This window comes from Alosa pseudoharengus, unplaced genomic scaffold (assembly GCF_046254945.1).
Source record: "Alosa pseudoharengus isolate Yale_2024_CS ecotype anadromous, Long Island Sound unplaced genomic scaffold, YU_APseudo_1.1 YU_APseudo_1.1_scf_14, whole genome shotgun sequence".
Lineage (NCBI taxonomy): Eukaryota > Metazoa > Chordata > Actinopteri > Clupeiformes > Clupeidae > Alosa > Alosa pseudoharengus.
This window is the reverse complement of record NW_027468609.1, coordinates 31,082,479-31,108,196: the sequence shown is the minus strand read 5'-3', so window position 1 is coordinate 31,108,196 and position 25,718 is coordinate 31,082,479. Positions and strand designations below refer to the sequence as shown.

At 42.3% G+C, this 25,718-nt stretch overlaps 1 protein-coding gene across 6 annotated transcripts; it reads right to left on the bottom strand.

Moving 5' to 3' along the window:
• Nucleotides 1-10,591: 10,591 nt before the first annotated feature.
• brd3a (bromodomain containing 3a) lies at nt 10,592-25,456 on the bottom strand. 6 transcript variants are annotated; one of them, XM_076284665.1, is made up of 12 exons: nt 25,363-25,456; nt 22,246-22,639; nt 21,275-21,412; nt 20,430-20,577; nt 20,076-20,269; nt 19,247-19,648; nt 18,841-18,969; nt 16,756-16,968; nt 16,013-16,075; nt 14,602-14,837; nt 13,769-14,049; nt 10,592-12,828 (listed from the first exon to the last, which is right to left on the bottom strand). In XM_076284665.1, exons 2-12 carry the CDS (start codon nt 22,444-22,446, stop codon nt 12,713-12,715), a joined length of 2,121 nt encoding a protein of 706 aa, XP_076140780.1. In that variant the 5' UTR covers nt 22,447-22,639; nt 25,363-25,456; the 3' UTR covers nt 10,592-12,712. The 6 variants fall into 6 exon arrangements, with proteins under 6 accessions (XP_076140780.1, XP_076140781.1, XP_076140782.1 ...); XM_076284666.1 differs by having other exon boundaries at nt 16,013-16,072; XM_076284667.1 differs by having other exon boundaries at nt 16,771-16,968.
• Between the last annotated feature and the right edge of the window lie 262 nt (nt 25,457-25,718).

The following is a 25,718-nucleotide window of genomic DNA, read 5'->3' as shown; positions in this document are numbered from 1 at the left end:
AGCGTGCGCGCGCAGGACAGCAAAAAGGGCGGCGAGAGATTACATCTGGGTTCCGGGCTACGCTCGCTCACGTGTGTACAGTCTGGTAACTTACTGTTCGCTATTTTTTATTATACTATTCTAGGGGGGAAAAAAATCAACACATACTTTTTCAGGGGGGGGGGGGGGGGGGCGGCAAACAAACTGTCTAGTGTGCTCAGGTGTAGGGGCAAGATAGGGCAGATCATGTTATCCAGCAGGAAAGATTGGCAGAATTTGCCAAGGCAAATAGGCATTCTAGGCAGTGGAATGTGAAGAATTTTGTTTGCCTTTTTTGTAGGCCTACATTCTAGATAAAACGAATATCACCTCAGCTTCTAAAGAGGCTAGTTATTCAGTAAGTTATTGGAGGTTATGCACTGCCGTGAAAGAGGAAGATCTGGGAAACCTAGGCTACTCTGTCTGAGATTGTGTGCATGGTGAGATGGTCTTTGGTGTCACTGGCATATTGGCTTTGAAGATAGATATTGTAGACTACATAGTGTTGTTGACTAAACTAAGGCTGTAAATGCCCATGGTAATGAAGGCCGGGGGTCTGTCCAGATGTTGTAGCCTAGGAGGGGCTGTGAATCAAGATTAAGTGATGGGGGAGAGGGACAGGGACAACAGCCCCCAACCAGACCCAGCTCAGGGGAATTGAGCTGAGGAAGACCCAGATCCACCTGCCTGACCTGGCTGCTATCCACTGGCTCAACAGCCAACCCTCCTTCCAGTTGTGACCCTGCCTTATTGAGGTTTCACTTTGGAATGAGGGAGGTGGAGAATGTTTGCAGGCCTACACTAAACAAGTACCTCTGGACATCTGAAGGTAATATAATTTATTCTGCTGACAATTCTGCCCAGGTAGCCTAATAGGCCTACCCATGAAGATGACATACATCTATATATTTAAAGCTTATTTACATACATTTGTGTGCACATACAATCTCTCTCTCCCTCTGTCTGTCATACACACAAACACACACCTTTATTCACACCGTCTATGATCCGTGCTGGCGTTCATTCTTAAGTGGCACCGTGTCGCCATCTAGCGGTCTGTGTTTCAGATCATTTGAAGAGAATGGTGAGGCAGCATCAAAACTGGAATCTAAACAAGGAGGTTCAAAATGAATATGCGGTTAGTGAGCCATTTGCCAAAACAATGGAAGAAACGACATGAAAACATGAGGTTTCACAAATAAACATCAACAGGCAGTAAAGCTCCTTAGTCAGTGGTTCTCAAACTTTTTACAATAGGCCTAGCGACCACCTCAGAAAACAATTGACTCTTCAAGTAGGCTACCACCATTATTACTGGCATTAAATTACAATAGCGTAGGGCAATTTCACATATTGTACATTGTACATACTGTTTTGCGTCGTTTGTTGCTGGCAGGTGAGCTTGTTCTGGGCTCATCAACTTCACCAACTTCAGTTTGTGCTCGACATATTCACCACACTTCTTTTTCTAATACATGCCGTTTGGAGCCATGATTGCATGAATGTTTTTGATCCATCAGTTTGCTTTCTTTTCCCTTGCTTGTCATCACAGCTTACCTTGTGAACCATTTGCTAATGCTCCATATACAGTCATCTTTCTTTAAAAAAAAAAATTGGAGACTCCTGGAGTAGCCTACCACTTTATGGAGTCCACGTACCATGTGGTACGAGGGTTACCACACGTTCTGGTTTTCCCGGGATTGTTCTCTTTTTTTAATGTCTGTCCCGGAAAATTGATAATCTTTCCCGGGACAGCAAATGTCCCGTTTTTTGGTGCAAAGGCACTTATTTTTTTAAGTATTCCCTAGTTTCACTTTCAATAAAACATACGTTGCGCTCATGCAATCCCATAGCCGTGGGAAGTGGGGGTGCTGGGGTGCGACAGCACCCCCTGCAGGAAAGCACGCGTATTTATGTGTCATACCACTCACGATCAAAAAAAAAAAAGAAGCTGTCCGTCCCCCTGTCTATTATTCTATTATGCACAAAAAAATGTTACATTCGTGTTTCAGTGACTACATTTGTCATAAAATCAGTCTGTTTGCTGCCATGATAATTTTTTTTCTGGGCAGTGCAGTACATACTTGTAGTGTTATATGACTATAGTAATACAGAAATGGGATGAATAAAGAGACCAAACAGTATGGTAGTACGGTACTCAAAGAAAAGAAAATACTGTTAATTATAAAGACAATCACAACAATTGAATTTGCTATGGTATGATGCCCTTCCCCTCGGGGGTTCCTGTTGTCTTCTATGTAATCCTTAAGGTGACCAGAACATGTGAATTGCTGTCCTACTTCACACTGGCCCCATTGTAGAGTTTGTGTGGAAGTGCATGGTGAATACTTCATTTGGAGGTAAAAGTGCTTACGGCTCAGTCAACTTTGAGTTCTTTCCTGAGGAAATTGCGTCTTCTCTGGCTGATCAGATGCCTCATGTTTATAAAAAGACCTACAGGATTAAACAGGTCATAGACTATTCAATATTACTCTCTCTTTGTCTCTCTCACACACTAAAACACACAACCGATCGTATCACAATACAAAGTTCTACTACAACTTAAAGGGATTACATAATTTATGGCTAATTGTGCCTATAGGACTTAATGTCAATATTATTTTTACTCAATCTAAAACAAATCACAGACAATGAGCATACCAAACCAAAGTTGAATTATCTGTATGGAAACATAATGAAATCAGCTTGGGTCCTTACTCAGAAACATGACAAATAAATATAGTTTGAGTGTGAGGGAGAAGCTGATGGACTGGCCAAGGGCTGCAGGGAAAGGAATACTGTACAGACCCGACGCATCAAAAAGGCTCAGAGACTGCACCACAGCCACAGCTGGAGAGAGAGAGAGAAAGAAAGAGAAAGAGAGAGAAATGCAATTAACTAATAATAAACTGAAATACAAAGAAAAGAGAGTGTGGAGACGCCTTTATGAAATGAATGGCAATTAAAAGAGCGCCTGCATGTTGAAACACAACCATAATAGAGATGGTAAGTGTCTGCTCACCTTCTGCTACAGTGCCCAGTGGGTATAGTAATGTCCAGACGGGGTACCTGAGCCAGGTGAGCAATCTCCACTCCAGGCCAATGCAGGCTAGCATATAAAATGGGTAGCTGTGAAAGAGTAGACACGTTTGTCACATGGTATGTCAAGCAAATACATACTGATTAAGTCCAGCAGTTTTGCCCACCTGAAGATCTCAATGGTGCTCCACAGGTAGAAGACAAACAACACCACAACACGGTTCTGCATTTCGGCCAGGCTTCCAAAAATGACAAACAGTATGACATTCCTGCCCATCACCTGAAGACACATTCCAGTAAAAAGAGAGAAGCAAGAAAAGGCTCTTAGAGTAATGGTCTCCATTTTCACCCACAGAAGAACTGGCCCTGCACTTAACCACACTCTACGCTCCATTTGACATACATTAATGTTACATGATCTTTACACAGTCCAAGGGGAGCCACCATCTGAAGCACACCCAGATGATGAAGCTTCTGGCAATCAACAGCCACATTCATGCCAGCAGAAACAGATGGATTTTTTTTCATGGAGCATAAGATACAAGTATTTGCTAATTTCTCCACTTATGTGGGTTCAAAGTGCTGGTGTGACAAATAAGATGAGTTGATTCAGTGAGTAGCCTACAGTGAAATTCAACCAGCAAGACAGATAAATCCCCTAAATGTAGTCTTACCATGCATTGTTTTTATATTATTGATTGAATGGACATTATTGTTTTATTATTGCTTTTCCCCTCATTTTCATTGCTTATTTTATTAGGCTATTGATTGAATTGATATTGTTGTTTATTATTACTATTCTCCTTATTATTAGTTTGACCAACATTCTAATTTGTTCAATTTTAAATATTTTGTTGTTTTTGTATTTGTGTGTCGCTTTGGACAAAGGCATCTGCCAAATCCATATCCATACCCATATCCATAACCAGCGACTTTACTCTACCTGGACCATGATCTGATGTACATACCCTCGAGAATTATTAGCACCTTTGGTAAAGTTGACTAAAAACAGGCAGGCCTAGAGATGGCTAAGACACGTGACCAAGATTATGGGTACGTTTGGCAGTTTACATTGGTTTACATACAAAAACACATTTCCCACAATTATTGAAACAAAAAGAGACTAAATTAAATGCTAAAAGAGAAAGTATTACATACATTTTAAACCAAACTACCAGACCCTGTTTCATTATATGAATGTCAAGTCAGTGGCAGCTGGTGCATATAGAAGCATATGGCCCCAAAACTGAACATCGGTGAAAATGTAATGAAACATCCAATCAGCTGACTAGATGGGCAACAAGAAGGACCAATTAGTTTGCTCAGTATTGCCCAGGTGGGGTAATAACTGTTGCCCTAGACTTGTGGCAATAAAAGGTGGATATAAAAACACACCTCATTTAAGAGAGAGATGAATTTTGGTTGATGTATGGCTTTTCACTAGTTCATCTCCATAATTGGGACCAAGGTAATGTTGCATGAAATACAGGAAATGAGCAGTATATGAAACATAATATTTTACTGTACTGGAAAAATAGACTTGGTTGGACCTACTGTTTAACAAGCTAATGGAAACTAGCCAGCTGTGTTAGTGTATGGGAGATTAGTCAAATGGGATTTTTTACAATTTACTTTCCTATGAGCTTTGTTGATTTACGTATTCTACCAAACTCAAGTACCTACATGATCACACACACCAGTGCGAGGCCAAAATAACTGATCAACTCTAAACTGCATATAACCAGCAGTCAAGATTTTCCCATGCAAACGATATGGATGGCAATTTAGCACCCGGTTGCCTATTCTAGTCATTTCCTGTGTATAAACCTCATAATAATATGTAAATTAAAAACAAATAACAAACAAACAAACAAACAAAAAGTAGATTTACCACTCCCATGCACAATAACCCAGTGAATCTGAATCAGATGTGTGTTTTAAAGAAGAATAAAGAAAATAAATGCATTCTTCTGTTACTAGTACACATGTAGCCTCCACTTCCCCTTTTCAACACAAATGATGACTATCTGGTCTTTTCAATGTATTTGAAATGTCCTTGTTCCAGTGTCTCTATATAATGTAGTACAGTGTAACAACCTATGTAACAATATGTAATATGTACTTATATTACTTATGTTGTCCATGCTGTACATAATGTATTTTACCTACAGATCATTAGTACATGTGTAATAAGAAGTGCTTGTTACAATACTTTGCCAAAGTGGCCTCTCTCTTTGGGGAAAAAGAAGGCTATGGAGTGAAGTTTGGGACTTTTTTTTTTTGTTTTGGCCTTTTTATGCCTTTAATGACAGGACAGTGAAGAATGACAGGAAGCGAGTGGGAGAGAGAGTCGGGGTGGGATCCGGAAAGAACCACGGGGCGGGAATCGAATTACAGTTATGCGTGCACCGCTGTTAATACCAAAGATCTTTGGTTAATACGGTCACATTGTATGCACAATACACTGACCAGGCGACAAGTAACTCCCGCCTGACCAGCTTCAATATAGGACCAATGTGGCAGCCTTTTTTACAAATCTAAAGATTGTCCTTGACCACCAGACCAAGGACATCTGGAACATGGATGAGACCGGTAAATTCATTTAAAAAATAAATAAATAAATAAATAAGATACATATAAACATACACAAATTAAACTATACAGATTGAGAAGTTTATGTAAAAGTTCATTAAAGTCCATTAAAAAAATGTATTTAATTTTTGCAGGAGTTACAACCGTCCAGGTGGCGGACAGGATTGTGGCCACCAAGGGGCAGCAGCAGGTCGGGGCAGTGACCTCTGCAGAAAGAGGGACACTGGTCAGCGTTGCCCTTGAAGGGAATGCACAGGGTGGAATTAGCCCATTTCACAAGATGGGGCCGCTGTGTAAATCAACTTTCTGTGGAAGAGCACTGTCCCATAGACAGCAAAAGAAAAGTCCACAGGAAAGACAGAAACAGGAAGACGTTTTACCCTGCAAATTAAGTTATCATTAACATCAATGAGGCCGGACACCTGGACACTGTGAAATAGGTCTATTATCCCTGCCTTTTCCATTTTCCCCAGGAAGAGGTTCCATGAGATTTCCTCAGGGGGGGTCCAGTCGGCTGCACTGGATCTGCAAGTGGCAGTGGGTGGATGCAGGAGGAGGACATCTTGTTGACTTATTGTTGTACTTAGCCGGCAACACCCAGGTCAACAAGGAGTCCAAGCTGCTGCTCCTCCTTCGACAATCACCCTTTGCATCTTTTTCTTGGAGCCATCGACCACAGCAGGAAAAATGGAATAGTGTTATTGTCTTTCCCTCCCCACTGCACCCACCGTCTGCAGCCGATGGACCACTGCATCTTTGGGCCATTGAAGACCTACATCAACTCGGCTGCAGACCAGTGGATGAGAAGCCACCCAGGGACAAACCTCTCCACGTGTCATCCATTGTTGCAGCGGCCTTACCAGTGGCGGCGCAGGTGTCGAATGTCACCTCAGGGGAACAGGTTTCTGGAACAGGGTCCTGGCCCTTTAACTCCCGAAAAATTCAATGAGGATGACTTTGCGCCTTTATATGTAACAGACCGTCCTCCTCCCCAGGCTCTTTCCCCACCAGGTCCAAGTGGCTGAAAACGCCATTACTACTCCAGGCAACATCAAGTTCATGAACAAACAAACAAACAAATAAAGATTGAATAAAATCCACATAATAAAATACATTCACACAAGAGTTCATCAGAAAGTTCATAAAAAAGTTAATATCTCCTTTGGCATGTATTGAAGTCTCTGACGAAGCTGCCGAAGAATTCAGCCCGGAGATTGTCCGTCCTTTCCCCTAAAGAATAGGACGAGAAAAGGAAAAAAGAGGCAAGTAGAGTTCAGTTGTTGCCTTTCTTGCATTTTGTATTTTAATAATTATGACTTAATGTCCAATTAAATTTTGCAGGACAACTGCAAATCTTACTGACTATCCGGTGAGGACAGCTTTGGAGAAGGCAAAACAGCAGCGTCGACCTAAGCTATCCTCCAAGGCGAAGGCATCGAAAAAAAGGCTCTTCTCGCCCCCCCACCACCACCTGGCCCTCTGCTGTAGTTGCCCCTCCTGGAGCCGCCTCTGCCACCACCACAAACCAAATATCAGAATAAACAGCAGACCTTACCGAACACAAAGGTGTAATGCATTCCCGTGTATAATAAGCCGTTCCAGAGTAATCCGGTTTTGAAATAAATTGTAGCAAAATTCAACATGGTCTCCAACTTTTGGCTTTAACAAGAAATTTAAACATTTCTTAAAGTTGAGCTGTGCTTACATCGCCTAGATATCTGTAAATATTAGAATCAGAGAATATAGAGCTCATGGTTAAGAGTTTGTCAATGTAGCCTTAATGATTTATTTTCACAAAATGCTAAGCATGCATATACTGTACTTAAGTTTCTTAAAACTGAGCTGTGCTTAAATGGGTCAATGCATGATTTCAACAGGCCAAATAGAAAATACATGTTAAATGTTAAATATAGCCTAGATATGTGTAAATATCAAAATGAGATGATGTAGGCTACACAGCAAGGGCGTTGAGCTGGGGGTAAAAGTGGGACTGATTACCAGGGCCCCAACGGGGGAGAGGGCCCTTGAAAACTCTGGAATATGCATGAGGGGAGGACATGGGGGCCTATCAGGACTGCCTATGCATAGGGCCTAAGATTTTGTGCTACACCCCTGCTGCACAGTATAGTTAGATCAAGTTGGATAGCTCCAGATGAACTCACGCCAAAGGATTGTCTTAAAGGAGCCACACCACTTTTATGACACTATGGCATATGAATGCTGTTCTGTTGACCTTTAGTTTTGTTGCTACTGTGTATGGAGGACAGTCCAATTTTGAGTTCTGTCCAACACTGGTGGTAAGTTTAGAGAAAAAAAATCAGCACATTTTAATCATATCGCAATAACACTGATAACCGTGAACATTTAGGTTATAATCATGATATTACATTTTCATACCGTATCTCTAGGATGGTGAAAAAGTTGACTGGCTGGTAGATTTTGGAATCCACCAGCCACATTGGCAGGTGTACAAAATATTTAATTTCCATCCCTGGTACACTGACATATAATACAGATGAGCAGGGTTTCTGACAGTTGGAGGATAGGTGAATCTAGGAAGGAACAGCACAAGGTACACGATATTCTATTTTAATTTGCATTTTACTCTCTAATTATGTTGTCAGCCACTTTGCCATGCTTATGATCTGATGTCTGACCATAACACGACACGTGCAGCAATCTGTGCAGTCCTTGAGAAGAGGCCCAGAGGTGAAACTGCCTGCGTCTAATTGGAGAAAAGCCAAGGTCTCTTCACCCTTGCTGAGAGTGGATACTAAACCTTACTTACTTAATGTAAAAGTAAAGGGGGGGGGGCACTGCAAACCAGGATGCATGGTCACTGCAGAGGTCATGAATAAATCAGATGTGGATCTCTGCCTCCACCGCTTCTTCCAGACAATTATTGTGGTATACATAATACCGCAGATACTGGTCCCTGTCAGGCGTCTGTCCACACTTTTCAAGGTCACGCTAATAAAAGCAACATTTCTTTCATTATGAGGACTTACACTCCCACTACAACTGGGCTGGACTTGACCATGGGATTGTCTCTTTTACATATCTGGACTGCAGTCAGCAATGCAATGCTTTACAATGGGAGAACAAATAACTTTACAGGTGCAATAACGTCATTTGTAGACAGTGAATAACAAAGTAATTAAATGACCTCACTTGTGGTTAGTGTCTGACTAAAGACGATATAAGAATTCATTCATACTCAATTTTAACTATGATAATGATTATAACTTATTAGGCCATAATCTTTAGTTTCTGTTGAACCTGTTTCTGACCTTGCCTTCAGAACATGTTAGAATAATCCCAGCAAACAGGTTTGAAGGACAAGAGTGAATATCTCTGATCATTTCACCAAAGAATGCGAGCAATTCATGAATGTCAATATAGGTCTACAGCTCTTACTTAATAGTGACTTCAGGAATCTATGGAAGAAATAAAATAAAGTCATTCATACAGGGCTGTAGGCTATGCATGCACTTATGATTATGGAGAAACTGGTAGCCCCTCCTTTTAGTCTACCTAATACATGATAAACTCAAAATTGATACGGCAAAACCCAGGAAAAAACATGGAAAACCTCCGTTTTACAGTACAGTTTCTAACTTACTTATTGAGTAGACTGTAAAAACATCAGCAAATAGGACCCAGTATTTAAGATGTACCATAAAGGAATTGTTCCTGCAAACATTGTTACCAGGTAGGGAAATAAAAAAACAGTTTAAATGGAGGTACTGGTGAAGAATTAGAAGAACAATTAATTGGAAAGTTATATGCTCATTTTTAGGTTAAGCGTGATTAAAATTGGGTTACATAAACCCTGTATAACTACAGTTGCAAATGGAATTAATGGGTAATACTTTCATGAATGTATGCAGTTCTATTATGGGCCATTACCAGTCTAAACCGCTCACTGGATAGTTCTTACTTGAGTTGATCGGTAATAGTGTTTTTTTTCTAGGTATTTGCAAAGATTTGCAGTTTAGTTTCTGTCTACATATACCTGTAATAAAAGATTGTAGTTGAGGTGTTTCTTAGTATTTACGTGAAGTCTCTGTATTTACCTTCATGTTACCTGTGGCAATTACCCAGTAATATACAATACAATTTACCATGTATTTACAAGGTAAATACATAGTACTTGGGAACTTTAAAAGGAAGGGTTACAGAGAAGCTTTGGCTTTTACATTCTATCACATAACCAATTCTCATCCATGTATGATAACCCACACCTGCTTATATCCAGTGCAGCACAGTAAATAAATAAAGGGCTATTTTTTCCTCATTTATTTTATGAAAAAATAAACAAAACAAAAAAACATTAAGTAACAAAAAAAAAAAAAAAAAAAAATCAAACATGGGAGTACAGGATCGCGCAAGTGAGTGATTACACCATATCTTAGCTTCCATCTCTAAACAACCCCACCAGCCCAATTCCCATTCCCTCCCCTCCCACACTCCTGCCAGGTCTGCTGAGGGGTACAGATGCCTGGCTCTACAGCTAACGTTACACCCCCAAAACTTCTCAACTGCTTCCTGTATGGCCCTTTCCTGGAGAGGAACAAAACAGCTTAAAGAGAGAGAGAGAGAGACTCACGATACATCAGCATGCACGTCAAAAGAAACATTTCAAAGTAAAAAATAAAACCTTTTTTTGTTTTAAAAATATAAAAGGATGTTATTTGAATAGCTTTTCTTTTAGGGGCCAAAAAAAATTAACTGAACCGTCTTTGTATGCGTGTGTGTGTATGACTTTTTACATATTTCTGTATATATATATATAACTTCTTAAAAGGCTGCTTTCAGTAACATCATTCTCACGAGGACCTGATTTTGAAGAGTAGAGCATTGGCTTAAGATGTATATTATTTGGGGATTCCTTTTTTTTCTTTTTGCAATAAGTGCAATAACGTACAAGATAAATCTGAGATAGTACATCATTTCAATTTATATATCTTACATATATATTTCAAAATAACAAGTCTGATAAAATAATTTTAGTGTTCTATGACCATCTTGCCCAGAAAATGTCAATTGTATTGAACAGAACAAGAAAATAATCTGATATCTGTGTATTCAAATGAGTGTTGGCCCAATCCAAATATGCATGAAAATCCTCCTTTGGAAAAACCTCTGAAAGCCGAAGGGAAGCTGGTTCGGGCAGGACGATTGTGGCACAGAGTATGGGGCCCGGGTATTTCATTGAGCCAGCATGACTTTAAAACTGAGTCAACTGCAGAACATTTCTCTCACCCACAAAAACAAAGGCATTACAACTGACACTGAGAAACTCATCAATTGATGGCATTTTTGAGAGGAAGACTCTGATTCAGCAAATTGTTTCTTTGATTCTACAAGAAGGGAGAAGAAAAAAAGTAGAAAGGATAACTAGTGGGGTGGGGGTCAAAAAGAGTTTGGTTGTCTACAAGTACAAAAAGAGAACGTGGGATTATTCAGAGAAAGTTGATCATGTTCTTTGCCACTTGTACACCTGTGCAATGACATCAAGGTTACCAAGAGAGCTGCTCGGGATGAATACATTCATCTGCAGATGACAGACCATTGATACTGATGCCTGTGCACACACACACACATACTGACACACACCAAACACCACATCTAGTGGTTCATACATCTCAAAAGACAAAAAGAAAAAGAAAATCTCTTTCTACAAGTTGGGAAATAAGAGGAAACAATATACAATAGAGAAATATTTGAAGCACTTGATGTCTACAAATAGAGCTTCTAACATAACTATCAGACACACATTCATACCCTTTCCTTGAGCCGCTCAACTGCGATTTGACAACGTGGCCGGTCGTTCTTGAACTAGCTTTCGTTTCTAGTCTAGTCTAATGCAACGACCAAAATAAATTAGCATTGTCTTGAGATCTGCCACCCTGTCTGACCACCCACTGGCTGCCATGTCCCCTCCCCCCCTCCAGAAACCCCCATACACAGCCACGAAAATAAACCAGGAAACCTTATTCCATTCTCACCAAACACACACAAGAGAGGAGCTCAATAGCACCTCCTAAAAATTTCCAATCACTGCACACCCCCAAGTGGTAGTATGTGGTATTACATTGGCAATACAGCTCAAGTCTAAATCGTGATTCATACTGCACCGGAGATAAACTGCAACCAAACAAGCCTGGTGTGTAAGTTGAGGAGAGAGAGGTTTTATCTTGCTCACTTATAGCCTACGCCTTTCAACTAATTGAGAGCTGGCATACAACTAATCAAAGTGAATCCAAATACATATCCAATGACAGGCTAGAACGGTAGGAGTAGCGGCTATGACTTAAGCAAGTGAGCCTGTGTGGCATTAGGGTCTGGAGGGCTTTGGAGAACGGCACAGAGTATAAGGTGGATGACAACAGGCTCTCACCTCTGTCCTAACCACATCACCAAGAGATGGCATTGCAAAATTGACAGCAAGGAGTACATTTTCTTTCCACAATAATAATAATAATAATAATACAAAAAAGATTAGGAAACAACTGTTTTTTTTCTTTTCATCCAAGAATACTTAAAAATGCTCTTGTATGTTCTTTGTGTGGGTGTAAAGAATTATGTTTGGTTGATGGTGTGTGTGTGGGGGGACATCCCTTTGGAAAGTCCGTGAAAAAAGTCATCTTACATGTTGCCTGTTTTTGCTGATTTGTTTTTTTTCCTCGGAACAAAAAAAAAATTCAACTGAAAAAAAAAAAAGCTTGCAAATGTCCCTGTAGGCCGTCCTTTTTTGTTTGTTTTCTTTTGTTTATTGTTGTTTTTTTCTTTTCTCTCATAAGAAATGAGTCTCAAGAGAAAGGAGGGGAGGCGAGGAGAAGGAGGAGGAGGGGAGAAAAGGGCAGGGGGTGAAACAACCATGAATACAATGTTTTAAAAAACAAAAAACCCAAGGTTGGGGACAGGGAGTCAAAAGTAAAATAAATGTAAAAAGGAGCAGTTCCCATGGAGGGGTCTGGGGCTGAGTGAGGGGAGGCCGTGTATATGTGTGAGTGTGTGTGTGTGTGTGTGTGTCGTGCGTGTGTTTGTGTGTGTGTGTTCAGTCAGAGTCGCTGCTGTCCGAGCTGGAGCCGCTGGAACTGCTGCTCCCCGAGTCCGAAGAGCTGCTGCTGCCGCTCGCACGAGACGGGCCGGACCCAGGCCCTGAGCCTTTCTCTGCACCGGCAGAGAGGACGGGGAGAGGCGGAGGCAGAAAGGAAGGAAGGAAACAAAGTGGTTAAGACTCTCACACAAACATGTTTTAAACACAGCCAAAATAACCCTTAAGGACAGAAGACACTCCCTAAGGACTGGCATCACTACCTTATCACCAGAAAAGAAAACTGGCCCATCAAACTCTCCTTTATAAGTAAACGAAGGCCCTGAACTGGGCTGTAGTGACAGCAAGAGGCTCGTTAAACCGGTTCTACATCCAGCAAAATTAGTAGGGCTGTGTGTCAGAAAAGGATAGTGCTTCCTGTACAAGTTTGGGTTCTGACATTTCATTTAAACTTTGTTAGACACACAAAAAAACAACCCAGAAAAATATGTTGCACCTTGAGTATCTGCAGACTTAATTATCATTAAAGGAGAATTCCGGTGTGATTTTGACCTAAAGTGTTTTGAAACATGATACCGAGTGTGAACGTATGTCTCATAGCCCATCTCGGCTTGTCCCCTGCACTCCGAAATCTGGCGCTAGTTAGCCGATGCTACCAACAAGGCGGTCAATGGTGGTGCCTCGGCATAGCCATGCAAATAAATCACTGTTTTACACCATTTACGAGGCTCAATGTATCTCCACACTTCATTGGTAGACTTCCGAGGGCCCTGACATTTAAAACATGAGACATTGAGAACTTTGAAAAAGCACTGGTAGTTTACTTACAAGACTATTTATACAGACAGTACCTTCACGAAGTTTAGCGTTTGCAGCCATCTTGAATTTAGTCACGATAAGTCGAGCGACGAGTAAGAATGAACAGGTATGATAAGGGATCAGATTCCAAAAATAATTCTGTGGAAATGCATGGATTACAGTTTCTTCCAGCAGCAGAAACTGGAATCCATGCATTTCCACGGAGTGTGTGTGTGTGTGTACATTGGGCAGACTTACGTAGCGGTTTCCTCTGCTTCTTCTGCAGGCAGGACTTGACGTACTTCTCCAGCTCACGCAGCGTGGACGGCTTGAGCGTCTCGAAGTCGATCTCGATCTCGTCGGGGTTGGAGTCGCGCAGCGAGGGCTCGCGCGTCTGGATGATGTGCACCACGCGGCCCAGCTTCTCGCCCGGCAGCCGGTTGATGTCCAGGCTCAGCTGCCGCTTCTCGTCGTACGTCATGGGGAGGCACTCCTCCTCCTCGTCCGTCTCGCCCGTGCGGCCGCCCTTCTTTGGTTGCCTAGGAGACGAGCAAGAAAAAGACGAGGAGAGAACATTAAGGGAGTTCTTGAAAAATGTAGCTGATTCTGAGATAATGACACAAAAGAAGCAGAGAGCTTCCATGTCTATTTCAGAGACACACGACAGGGAGAGGTAGAACCCAAAACAGGAAACACCAGCATGAGGGACATTGGCTGTGTCTCAAACCACATACTTCCATCAGTAGTGTTCGTAGTGTCCATTTTCCGATGGTTAGTATTGTCCCAATATCTGCACTATATACTTAAATTAAGCATTTGAAGTAGGCAAGTAGGTGATTTGAGACACAGCCATTGTGAATATCCATTCCTCAGCATTACTTTGGCTACATGACATGCATGCATGCCAATGAATAACAACAAGTATTCTAAGTCGACAGTAAATCTCTAAATAGATTGGTGAGCTGTAATGGTCCAGCTATTGCCTCATCCATTGTGGTACTCTTCTCCTACCTGTGTTAAATTGTATGGGCTGTCCTTTCTAAGCCCTAAACGATGTATGGGACTACACCCATGTGAGTAGCCAGTCCTACCTGGAGGCAGGGACGGTGCTGTTGGCCTTCTTGGAGGGGGCCTTCTTCTGCTGGGCCGGTTTGGCGGGCTGCCCCGCGCCCGGCTTGGCCTTCTTGTCGTCCTCGGGCTTGGCTTTGCTGTGCTTGTTGTCGCGCTCCTTCTTCTTCTTGTCCTTCTCTTTCTTCTCCTTCTTCTTCTTTGGTTTGCTGACGGGCGCCTGAGAGAGAGCGGCCAGCTGCTCGTGGACGGCCTTCAGCTGGGGACAGAGAGGAAGGGAGCTTGTGAGAGAGGCACCTTTTTTCGAGCGGTACGCACACAGTCAACTCATGGTTGTCGGATGCGGGCAGCAGATCAGAGTAGGCTTTAAAAGCTCAGCAGGTGTCAGTGAACCCCAGAGGGCGGTGCTGTGCCAGCTTCTCTGAGTGAAGACTTCAGTCCAACAGTTTTGTGGCATTGGGCCTTCAGATTACATCATCTAAAAATCAATATTCTTAAAAAATAAATAAATCATTATTTTAAAAACAAAATAACACAAAAAAATAAATCATTAACTAAAAAACATTCAAACTGCAGGGCTGCAAAGTAAGGCTCCTTGGCCAATGCCACATTGGCACTTCATCGACTGCCAAGAAAGGTTTATCATGGCTAATAATTACAAAATCAAAACTGTAAAAAAAATTCTAAGAAATAATTGTCCTGTAAACATATTACGATAGATACATATCTACATGTCCATTACTAATGTACTATATGTGTATTACTTTATGGGCTTCATTCTGAAATCACACTTGGTCAAAACAGTATACTAACTCCATACTTGTAAGGTTCAGTCAAGTGTAGTGAACAATAATGACTCACAATAAGAGGCCCTTGCTAAGAGGAAGATCATGTTCTTCTATTACTCACTCCAATCAAGCCCAGCCCATGACATTACCCTCCCTGCTAAACTATTAACTTGCAATGACATGTATCTGGTGATAAACACACTGCTCAGTGTTCTCATTGGCCATTGTATGTTGATAATGACACATGAGCCAAGTTCACTATGAGACACCAGCCAAGTCCACATGAACCAGGCTCAATATGCACAACACATGTTCATTCATACACATACATGCTCACATACTTCACTTCATATACACACACACACACACACACACACTTTCACAGTTTATTCAAAACATGATGGCAATCTTTACAAATTAGCACAGTGCTCCCCAAACAAACCCCATCCCAGCTAAGCATTTAGCCCTCTACTGCTCTTTGCTAGAACTCAAAAAGCCACCACTGAGGCCTTGCTGCACACTGGTGCAGTGTGCCATTGGCACCCATCTACATGATGATCATTGGCTGGAGGGGGGGGGGGCTAACAGGGGGGAGAAACTAATGTGTGTGTGTGTGTGTGCATAGGTGGGGTGAGAGGCAGATCACCTGATGTAACCCGTTTTTACTCCCCCGCCTGCAAGCAATGGGCTTCTTTTCAGACAACCGCTGCTGAGAAAGCCAAACGAGAGTAAGGGGAGGGGGATGCATGGACACAACTCAGAACAAGAAACGTTTCTTACGCTAAACACAAAAAAGAGAGAAAACGAAAGGGGCAAATAAGCCATGCGTGACTGGGGGAGGGTTGGTGGGGATGGGGGTAGTGGTTCTAAACTGAAGCCATGTTTTTAAGATATAGCCGGGAGAGAATGCATGGTTTGGAGATTTTTGGTACCACAAAAGTTTTTTTTTTTGGGTTCCAAGCGGCAGCAGAGGGCTAAATGTTTAGTTCTTTGACAGGGAGACGGCAAAGCGATAACCAATCAAAGCTGAAAGCAGAGCAGGTAAAAAGGAGGGGCTAGCCGTCAAGTGAGAGGCAACTTATTGGCCAACCACTTTGGCCAATCCCTCCAGCCGCAGAAAGCAGGAAAAAGGTAAAGTGCAGAGGAGGAGGAGGAGGAAGAGGAGGAGGAGGCGGTGTCAAAGCTTAGGCCTGGCCCATGTGCATTTTCGGAGGGGTGTGGGGTTCAGGTTGGAATAGGGTTGCAATCCAACCCTCTGAAAGTGGAAACGCCCGAATATTAGGAGGAGGAAGAGGAGAAGAAGGTAGAAGGAAAGGAACAGCTGTTGTGTTTTTTGTCATTTCTTTGGGGTACTTTTTTTTTGTCGGTCCTCGGTCTTGTGAAACCCACCTGTTCCGCACCCACCTGTTCCTGCAGCTCTGCCAGGCGAGTGGCGCGCTCCTCCTCGGAGTCGGAGCTGTCGTCGTCAGACGAATCGCCGCTGCTGCCACTGCTGCCCGTGCTCTTGCTGACCACCGGACCGCCCGCCGCGCCACCGCCGCCACCCGGACTTAGCGCCGCCGTCTCGTCCGGCATCTTGGCAAAGCGCATCTCAAACACGTCCTAAAGACAGACACACACACACACACACACACACACACACACACACACACACAGCACAAAAGAATAACAATCCTATCAGTCTGCTTAACCATAAGAAACACTTCAAGATGTGAATAAAACATCCAAAAATAGACACAAACAATGAAACATTCATTCATTCTACACCGTGTGCACAATTATTAGGCAAGTGAGTATTTTTACCATATCATCATTTTTATGCATATTTCCAACTCCAAGCTATATAAACCTGAATGCTAATTGGATTTATGCATCATCAGATGATGTATATTTGTGTAATGAGGGAGGGTGCGGCCTAAAGTGATCAACACCCTATATCAAGGTGTGCATAATTATTAGGCAGCTTCTCTACCTCAGACAAAATGGGCCAAAAAAGAGATTTAACGGACTCTGAAAAGTCAAAAATGTTAAAATACCTTTCACAGGGATGCATCACTCTTGAAGAAGCAAAGGTATTGAGGCGTGATCACCAAATAATCAAACGTTTTGTTGCAAATAGTCAAAAGGGTTGCAAGAAACGTGTGGAGAAAGAAAGATGCAGAATAACTGCTAGAGACTTGAGAATAATTAAACATGAAGTAACCAGGAACCCATTGACCTCCAGTGCTACCTTATTCCAGAAATGCAAACTACCTGCAGTGTCCAGAAGTGCAAGGTGTTCAGTGTTCAGAGACATGGCCCAGGTAAGAAAGGCTGAAACACGACCACCACTTAAGACTCATACGTTTAATGTCAAGACTGGGCCAAGAAATATCTGAAGACAGATTTTTCAACGGTTTTATGGACAGATGAAATGAGAGTGACTCTTGACGGACCAGACGGATGGGCCCGTGGCTGGATCACTAATGGGCACAGAGCTCCACTTAGTTAGACGCCAGCAAGGTGGAGGTGGGGTACTGGTATGGGCTGCTATTGTTAAGGATGAGCTAGTTGGACCTTTTCGGGTTGAAGATGGACTTAAAATCAACTCCCAAAACTACTGCCAGTTTTCAGAAGATACTTTCTTCAAGCAGTGGTACAGAAAAAACTACATCCTTCAAGAAGGCCATGTTTTTTATGCAGGACAATGCTCCATCACATGCATCCAAGTACTCCATTGAGTGGCTAGCCAGCAAAGACTTTAAAGATGTCAGAATAATGACATGGCCCCCTTCTTCACCTGACCTAAACCCATTGAGAACTTGTGGACCCTTCTTAAATGTGAGATTTACAGTGAGGGAAGACAGTACACCCCTTTGAACAGCATTTGGGAAGCTGTGGTTGCTGCTGGACAAAATGTTCATCATCAACAGATCAAAAAATTAACAGACTTCATGGATGGAAGGATCATGACAGTTATTGAAAAGAAGGGTGGCTATATTGGTCGCTGAATATTTCATGAAATGTCAGAAGTGTTTATTTGTACATTTTGAGTTGTTTATTTTGTTTATTCTTACTCTTAGAAATTAAAATAAACAAGTGGGGTGGGAAAATTTTAGTTTCTTATTTAGTTGCATAATAATTCTGCACACCAATAGTTGCCTAATAATTCTGCACACATAGATTTTCTCCTGAGAAAGCCAAAACTCACTTTCCCTTTGTTAAATATTCAGGTTTGAGGTTCATTAACATTTTTGATTAACTGACATCATTGTATTTGTTCAAATATACAATTAATCTTCAATACAACTTGCCTAATAATTTTGCACAGTGTATTACATTTTAATACTTACAGAAAGCTGAATATCAACACATCAAGCTTGGCTAAAGGACAAGACATTAGAAATATACACAGAGAGCAGCAAAAGCATTCAATCAAACGACCAAACTTTTAAGTGCCATAACGAAAGCAAATTATTTTGTTGACCCACGTACCTGCAGTTTCCTGGCCATGTCGACCACCTCATGATCTGGTGGGTTATACTTGTAACAATTTGAGAACATTAATCGGACGTCTGCAGCAAAAGCCTGTGCGTCCGTATACTCCCGACCGTCCATCTTTTTCTGGTACAATAAGGAAGAGGGCAAGAAAATTAAACCTCCATAAAAGACTTGACTTATTGACATTAACATGACCTATAAAAGAAAATCAACTTCCTTCTATATTTAATGCTGAAGTTCATCAAGAATTCTGTTTCATGTTCACAGTGGTAATACACTTGATCAGTCAATTAACTATTTCAAAATCAGCACTCCTACCTTGATCAGTCAATTAACTATTTCAAAATCAGCGCTCCTACCTTGATCAGTCAATTAACTATTTCAAAATCAGCGCTCCTACCTTGACGGTGCTCAGGTCCATGGGGTGCTTGATGATGTCGTGGTAGTCGTGCAGGGCCAGCGCCTCGGCGTCCACGGGCTTGTAAAAGGGCCAGGCGTAGGCGGCGTGCTTCTTGGACAGCATCTCCTTGAGGATGTTGTCGCAGTGCTTGAGGTGCTCGGTCAGACGCGACCGCTTGCCTCCTCCGCCGCCGTGCTGGCCGCCCAGTTCGCCGTCCTCCGCCTCCTTCTTGGCCAGCTTGACGGGCCGAGGGACGCTCTCGCGCCGCGGGCCTGGCTTGCCACCGCCGGCGGGCTTGACGTCGGAGAGCGGCGTGGGCGACTCGCCGCGGCTGGCCGTGATGGCAGAGGTGTTGGGCGTGGTGGTGTCCGCTTTCCTCTTGATCCCTTTCTTCTGAGGGAACTCAAGAGGGATTCAGATGGACATTTTTAAAGTTAGTCCCACGCATCGAGAAACTTTTGAAGAAATGTTGCTGGGCAACCGCTTAACCAGTTCCATGTGTTCTAATTGGATGACCATGATTTGCATACTGATGACTGAAGTTCTCCAGAAAAAAAAAGAAAACGTTGCCCAAAACATCAAATGGAATGTGCCAGAACAAATGGAATGTACCAGAACAACCATACTCGGGAACATTACTCAGGAAGTCGCCTTTGACATCATCAGCAAGTTGCACTAGGTGCCACTCACAAAACAGAACACATCACTATCCATTTTAATACCTACATATCTACACATTTCAGAACTTTCATGGTTTTATGACCTCATCACTCAAACAGCTAGTGCTGCGGTCAGAAAAGAACATTAGGCAGAAAACAAGGGGTCTTACTTTGACGATGGGCTGAGAGGGTGGTCCCACCGGCATAATGGGCGTGGCCTGTGCATTCTGCGTGGAGGGGATGTTGGCGGTGATGGAGCCCACGGGCACAGAGGAGATGACCGGAGTCTGGGGACCCGGAGACGTGGTGCCTGGGAAGGACGTCGGCGGAGAGGGCGACGACACGGCTGCCTCCTGCTGGCCACCTGCGGAAACATGAGAAACATTTAAAAAAAAAAAAAAAAAAGGTTTAAAAGAAAACCCATGAACACAAAGATTACTCTGGCCGAACTGCTGTCATTTGCAGCATCTGCAGTAATTAGTATGGAATAAATCTCAGTTACAGCAGCAATGACCATGGCTTACCTATTCCGAGTGGTCCAGTCGGCTTGCGGCCCTTCGGGGCCTTGGGGGCAGGTGGAAGGAGCTCCACCTCCTCTTGGGGCATCTGGGCGACCTTCTGCAGGAAAATCTTCTCCAGAGCCTGAGCCATGAGGACGATATCGTCTGTGGGCTGATTGAAGGACAGATAGGGAGACATCAGATTTGAGATGTAGTGCTCAGAAGGCAGGTTTGGAATATATTTGTGATGCCAATTTTAAGCTGTGTCAGCAAAACTCAAAGTTTTCTTCAACAATTCAGCAATCGACATCTGGGCAAGTACTTGTCTGAAGAATAACTCAATTGACCTTTGTCTATCTGTCAATTAATTTTTCGATTTGGTACAACACTCTTTTCAAAAAGGGTCACGGTTTTGCAATTCAATTAAGTCATCAAACTAAATTGAAAAAAAAAGTGAAACAGCTTATTTGAGAATACAAAATAATTATCAAATGGGACAATGTTATTTCAGAATTCAATGGCCAATAATAACAGAAATTCATTTTGGTGAATCACCCCTCAGAAACCTAGCAACCACTCAGAAAGCCTTTCATCTGTTGCCATGGCAAGTTCTATAGAAAGGATGACTTCTGAGTCACTTTTTTCCTGTCAGTAATGATCCCTTTCTCACATTTAGATAAAGAGCCATTTCTGCTAAATGAAGGGTCAAGGAAAGTGTGAGCGCCTGCCAAACGAAATGAAATGAAGGAAAAAGGAACGCAGCGCTTAAATAGGACCCACCCATCAAGTCATTAAATTAATGTCAAACCCACAGTCTGCATCACACACAAGCTCTGTGCAATGCTCTTCCAACTGTACGATGCGCTCACCTTGTTGTAAATGTAGCAATTGGTGAACATGGTGTTGAAATCCTGCATGCACTCGCTTGCACTCCAATAGTAGGCGTTCTCCAGCCTCTTCTTAATCGTGCCCATGTCCATGGGGTTCTTGATTATCTTATGATAATCCTGGAAGACAATTACGCAGGTCAGTGATTAGAAACGTGGGACTTCATCATTAAAAGGAAACCCTCAAGCCACATTCACTTTCGACTGCCTCTGAAAATGTGCATCAAATGAAAGTTTTTTTTTTTCAATTGAAGATACTTTGACATGATTGCATAAGCCCGGCACCGAGATATGACAGAGAGAGTTGTGGAAAACAGCAGTTACAAATCACATAAACAAGTAGTTGCATCATCACAGGAAAAACATTTCCTGCCACAAGTCTACTCAGAATATGCAATCATTGTGCAGTATCATTTGGACCTGATATGTGACCTCATTAGGAAAACCCTTCACAGAAATTTTACTAACTTATGATTCTGACACCATCCTAGCAACATCCAAGATTTTGTAAGGATGGCATTCAGGATTTTGCAAGGGGACAGTGTCCAGATTGTTGCTAGAATGGTATCAGAAGTCGTAAGTTGGTGATATTTCACCAGAGAGGATTGAAACAGAGCAAAATCAAGGATATTTAAGTACATCATGCAAAGGGTTTTCCTAGATCGCATCACATTTGGTTATGTGTATTCTGATATGAATTGTTGCCCTGCTCATGTATAAATAAAATGACTACATGTTTTCTACAAAGGCATCAACAAGTGTAAGTTGCTTTCACCTATTTTACAGGTGCAACTAAATGACCAAATGACCAAAAGAGCTTCCTATCCACCTTCTATTAACAACACCAATGATTGGTCTGTGTACTCAACATCAACTCCAACAAAACCTATTAGAATGGTGGAACCCACATGGATGTACAAGATAAACATGAAATCTGAGTTTTCAGGTCTCACCGGCAGGCCTAGTTTTATCGCATCCACTGGCGTGTAGAAGGGCCATGCGAACTGGTGCTTCCACAGCGTCTTGACCACTACATTCTGCATGTACTGCAGCTGGTTGGTCTTCCGGCCCGGCTTACTGGGGTTGGTCACCTCAGGGGGCGGGGGGTTTATGGGGGTGGGCGGGGCTGGGGTTGCCGAGGTGACGGCGGACATGCTGGTGATCGGGGAACGGGAAGGGGTGGGGGGGAAGGGGAACGTTGTCGTAGCGAGGAGGACTGCGACCTCTGCGCGAGGCAGATGCGGAGGTGGTGGTGGGGTTTTAGGGGGCGCTTGTTCTGGTTGTCTGTCTGCTCTGCCGTGATCTGATGGGGACTACATCCTACGGCAGGGGCTGTCTCTGCAACCGCTGAAAGACAAAAAAAAAAAAAAAAAAAAGTTTGGTACATATTACAGGCACTAACATCAATCAATCCACAAAGCCGAAAATATACAGGGGTTCTAAAACATTTGAAATAAGACATTTAAGTATTATTTTTTTCCTCATTTTTAATTATCATATTTTTAGGCTACCAATTAAAGAAAGTGAAGAAAAAGATCGTCATAACCAATAGGGACAACACCAAATCAACGCCATTGAAATATTAGCCTGCATGCATATGCAAATCAAACACACTTAGCTAAACACTAAAAACAATTATGAAAGTGTACATGTATAGCAAATGGGCAAAGAGCTTCAAAGCCTTCCAGTGTTATTCAACAGCAGGGCAAGCAAGCCACCTCAAGCTGGACAGCTGGCTGATGGGTCTCTGGGGAACCAGTCTGATTGGTGCTGGGGCTCAGACTGCCTCCTGCAGCATCAGGCTTTCAGCTGGGACAATAGTACTGGGGGGTCACCTATTAGATCAGGGTTCAAATGTGAACCAACTGAATAGCTTCCTAAGCCTGGCCCAGTGATAAGCCCGAGCGTGCCAAGTTCAGGCCCTTGGCGGTTTTATTGAATTGAAGGGGGGGGGAGGGGGGGGGGGGCAATGTGCCCTTATTTATTCATTCATGTTTCATCACTAAAGCTGACATTTATGAATAAGCACACCCACACAGTGAGGACAGGGTAGACTCCATGTACAAATAACAACTGACAATATCAACTGACAACTTCATTTACACCAATTCACTGAAAGTTTTTTTTTTTTTTTTTATCACAAACCACTACAGAACCATCAATGGCCGAACGGCCTCTTCACATAGCCACAGCTGGTTATGATGAAGCAGCTCTTCAGGACAAGCCATCTATTTACTTTTTGAGGCTATTCTTGTCTATTTATTAACCACACAGAGATGCTCTGATGAAAACTGCCAGAGGATATATTTCTCAAGGGGATTTTTCAATGTCATTCACAAGACCAGGTGGTATACATTTCATCCATATGGCAAACCCCTGGCTTAAACTCTTCTGTTGGTGTATTGTAGGCATACAATCTATTGCAGAGTTCTATCATTTAAATGTTTACAGAATAAGGGAGGTTGATAAAAAAAAAGAAAACTATGAGCCTGCCCCACAGGCCACCTTCCACAACCTGCCATCCAATAACAAGTTGCTTTTGACGGCTTAAAAAAAAAAATCAGAGCCAAGCAATCGCTACCGTTTGCTGCGGATCTGAAACCGACCACAATATCTGATTTGTTTTTGCTATATGTTAGTCATATGCATGTCTGACATTGCATGGTAGTATCACACTGATTCACTTCTAAAGGAAATATACTAAAATACAGTAACGAAGGTATAAGGTATGTTCAACGTATACAATAATGTTACCGACAAACCACAATATTTCAATGTGAAATATTATTGTACATTCCTGGTATCCAGACTAACAGCGACATTGTAACGTTATTATAATAGCAAATAAAGTAAGAATTCAAGACGGAAAAATAGAGAAAACACGCGAAGTGCCGTAAAATAACTTGCTGTTAATTGCATTTTGCATATAAATAAGAACAGTTAGTCTCAAAATAGTTTACGCTATGAGTAAGACGACAGCTTTGCGTGCAAACGCAGATTGTTAATCGTATAACAATAACGTTAAAGTTACAGACATGCACCTCAGTGCAGCTTATGACCTCCCGCGTAAACAATCAAATGGCCGTAACGTTACCCCAACATTAGCTAACGAAATTCGCTAACAAGAAACAAGTCCACACTCATTCATTCTACGGCAGATCCATGTGGTATAATAAGCATGCATTAAATAACAGAGTACTCTCCAGGCTGAATAAACCCGTGTAATTGGCAGCATCACGACAATATGCTTAGTGCTAGCAAAAAAATAAATATATTTGGCAAGAGTTAGCTTGAGTTAACTTACCTCAATACAAAGCCAGATGGCTAAAGGCTATCAAGCTACATAACCTAGCAGCCAAGCAAACATGCTAACGTTCGCATGCGCGGGGAAGGAGCAAGCACTGCTCCAAAATCTGCGAGGGAATATTTAAAAAGTGCCTAAATGCAATATGAACCAAACGAGAAGTTTCGTGTCTAACAAAAACACGCCATAACAGTTTGGCTTACGAGTCCGTATTTATAGTGAGAACAGATGTAACATTACCAGACGTGAAAATGTTTTCTTTAGAGGCGTATTAGCTACTGCCTGCTACCTGGCCGTGGATGCGCCAAGCCTTCATTGCTGTTCTTTTAAAATAGCTAGCAAGGCTTCCTAGCTTTACATTTACCAAAAAGATGGCGGGCAGATGTACCTAGCCTTTAGCACGCTAGCGATATAGTTAGCTCGAGGCTAGTCAGTCTAATTTTCGTCGTAGATTTAATGTTAAATTCAAGAGCTTGTTAGTATACCAAAATTTAGCAAAACCCCCCGAGTCTTCGTACACTATGATCCAGAACTGATTTTTGTACTATATAGACAATATTTCGCATTAAAGACCCGTGGCAGGCTTTTGTTGTAACGTTATTGTTGCAATGCACAGGCGAAGCATTGTTGAAAACATTGCTATCTAGTAAACAGCATGCCATGCACAATATCAGTAATAGATTTATAACTACAAGGAAATTAATTAGATATTATTGTCATTCAGCAGAATATAGCATGGATAAATATGAATACTTCAAAATATTACTTATTTTACAGCTCCGAGATGTTTAGCTTGTAGCTAGTGGTCCGGGCAGCTCCTCTTTTATTTCACCGAGCTAGGGCAGCATAGAGATGAGGTACAAGAAGTCCTCTGCCCATGCGCAATGGCGCGCTGTTTCACGGACCTTGTGCGTTCATAGACAGTTGTTGTGTTACTAAATACAACGCAACTCACCTTGTGGTGAAATATCAAGACAACACCCCCCACCCAGCCCTACACACACACACACATTAGTGTACCTTACATCAAATTGCAATAGTATTCTTATCATTTGGTAAGACTACTGTCTCATGTCAGGGAATTAAAGTTGATGCAGCCTTAAAAGTTGGCTTAACTAAAAC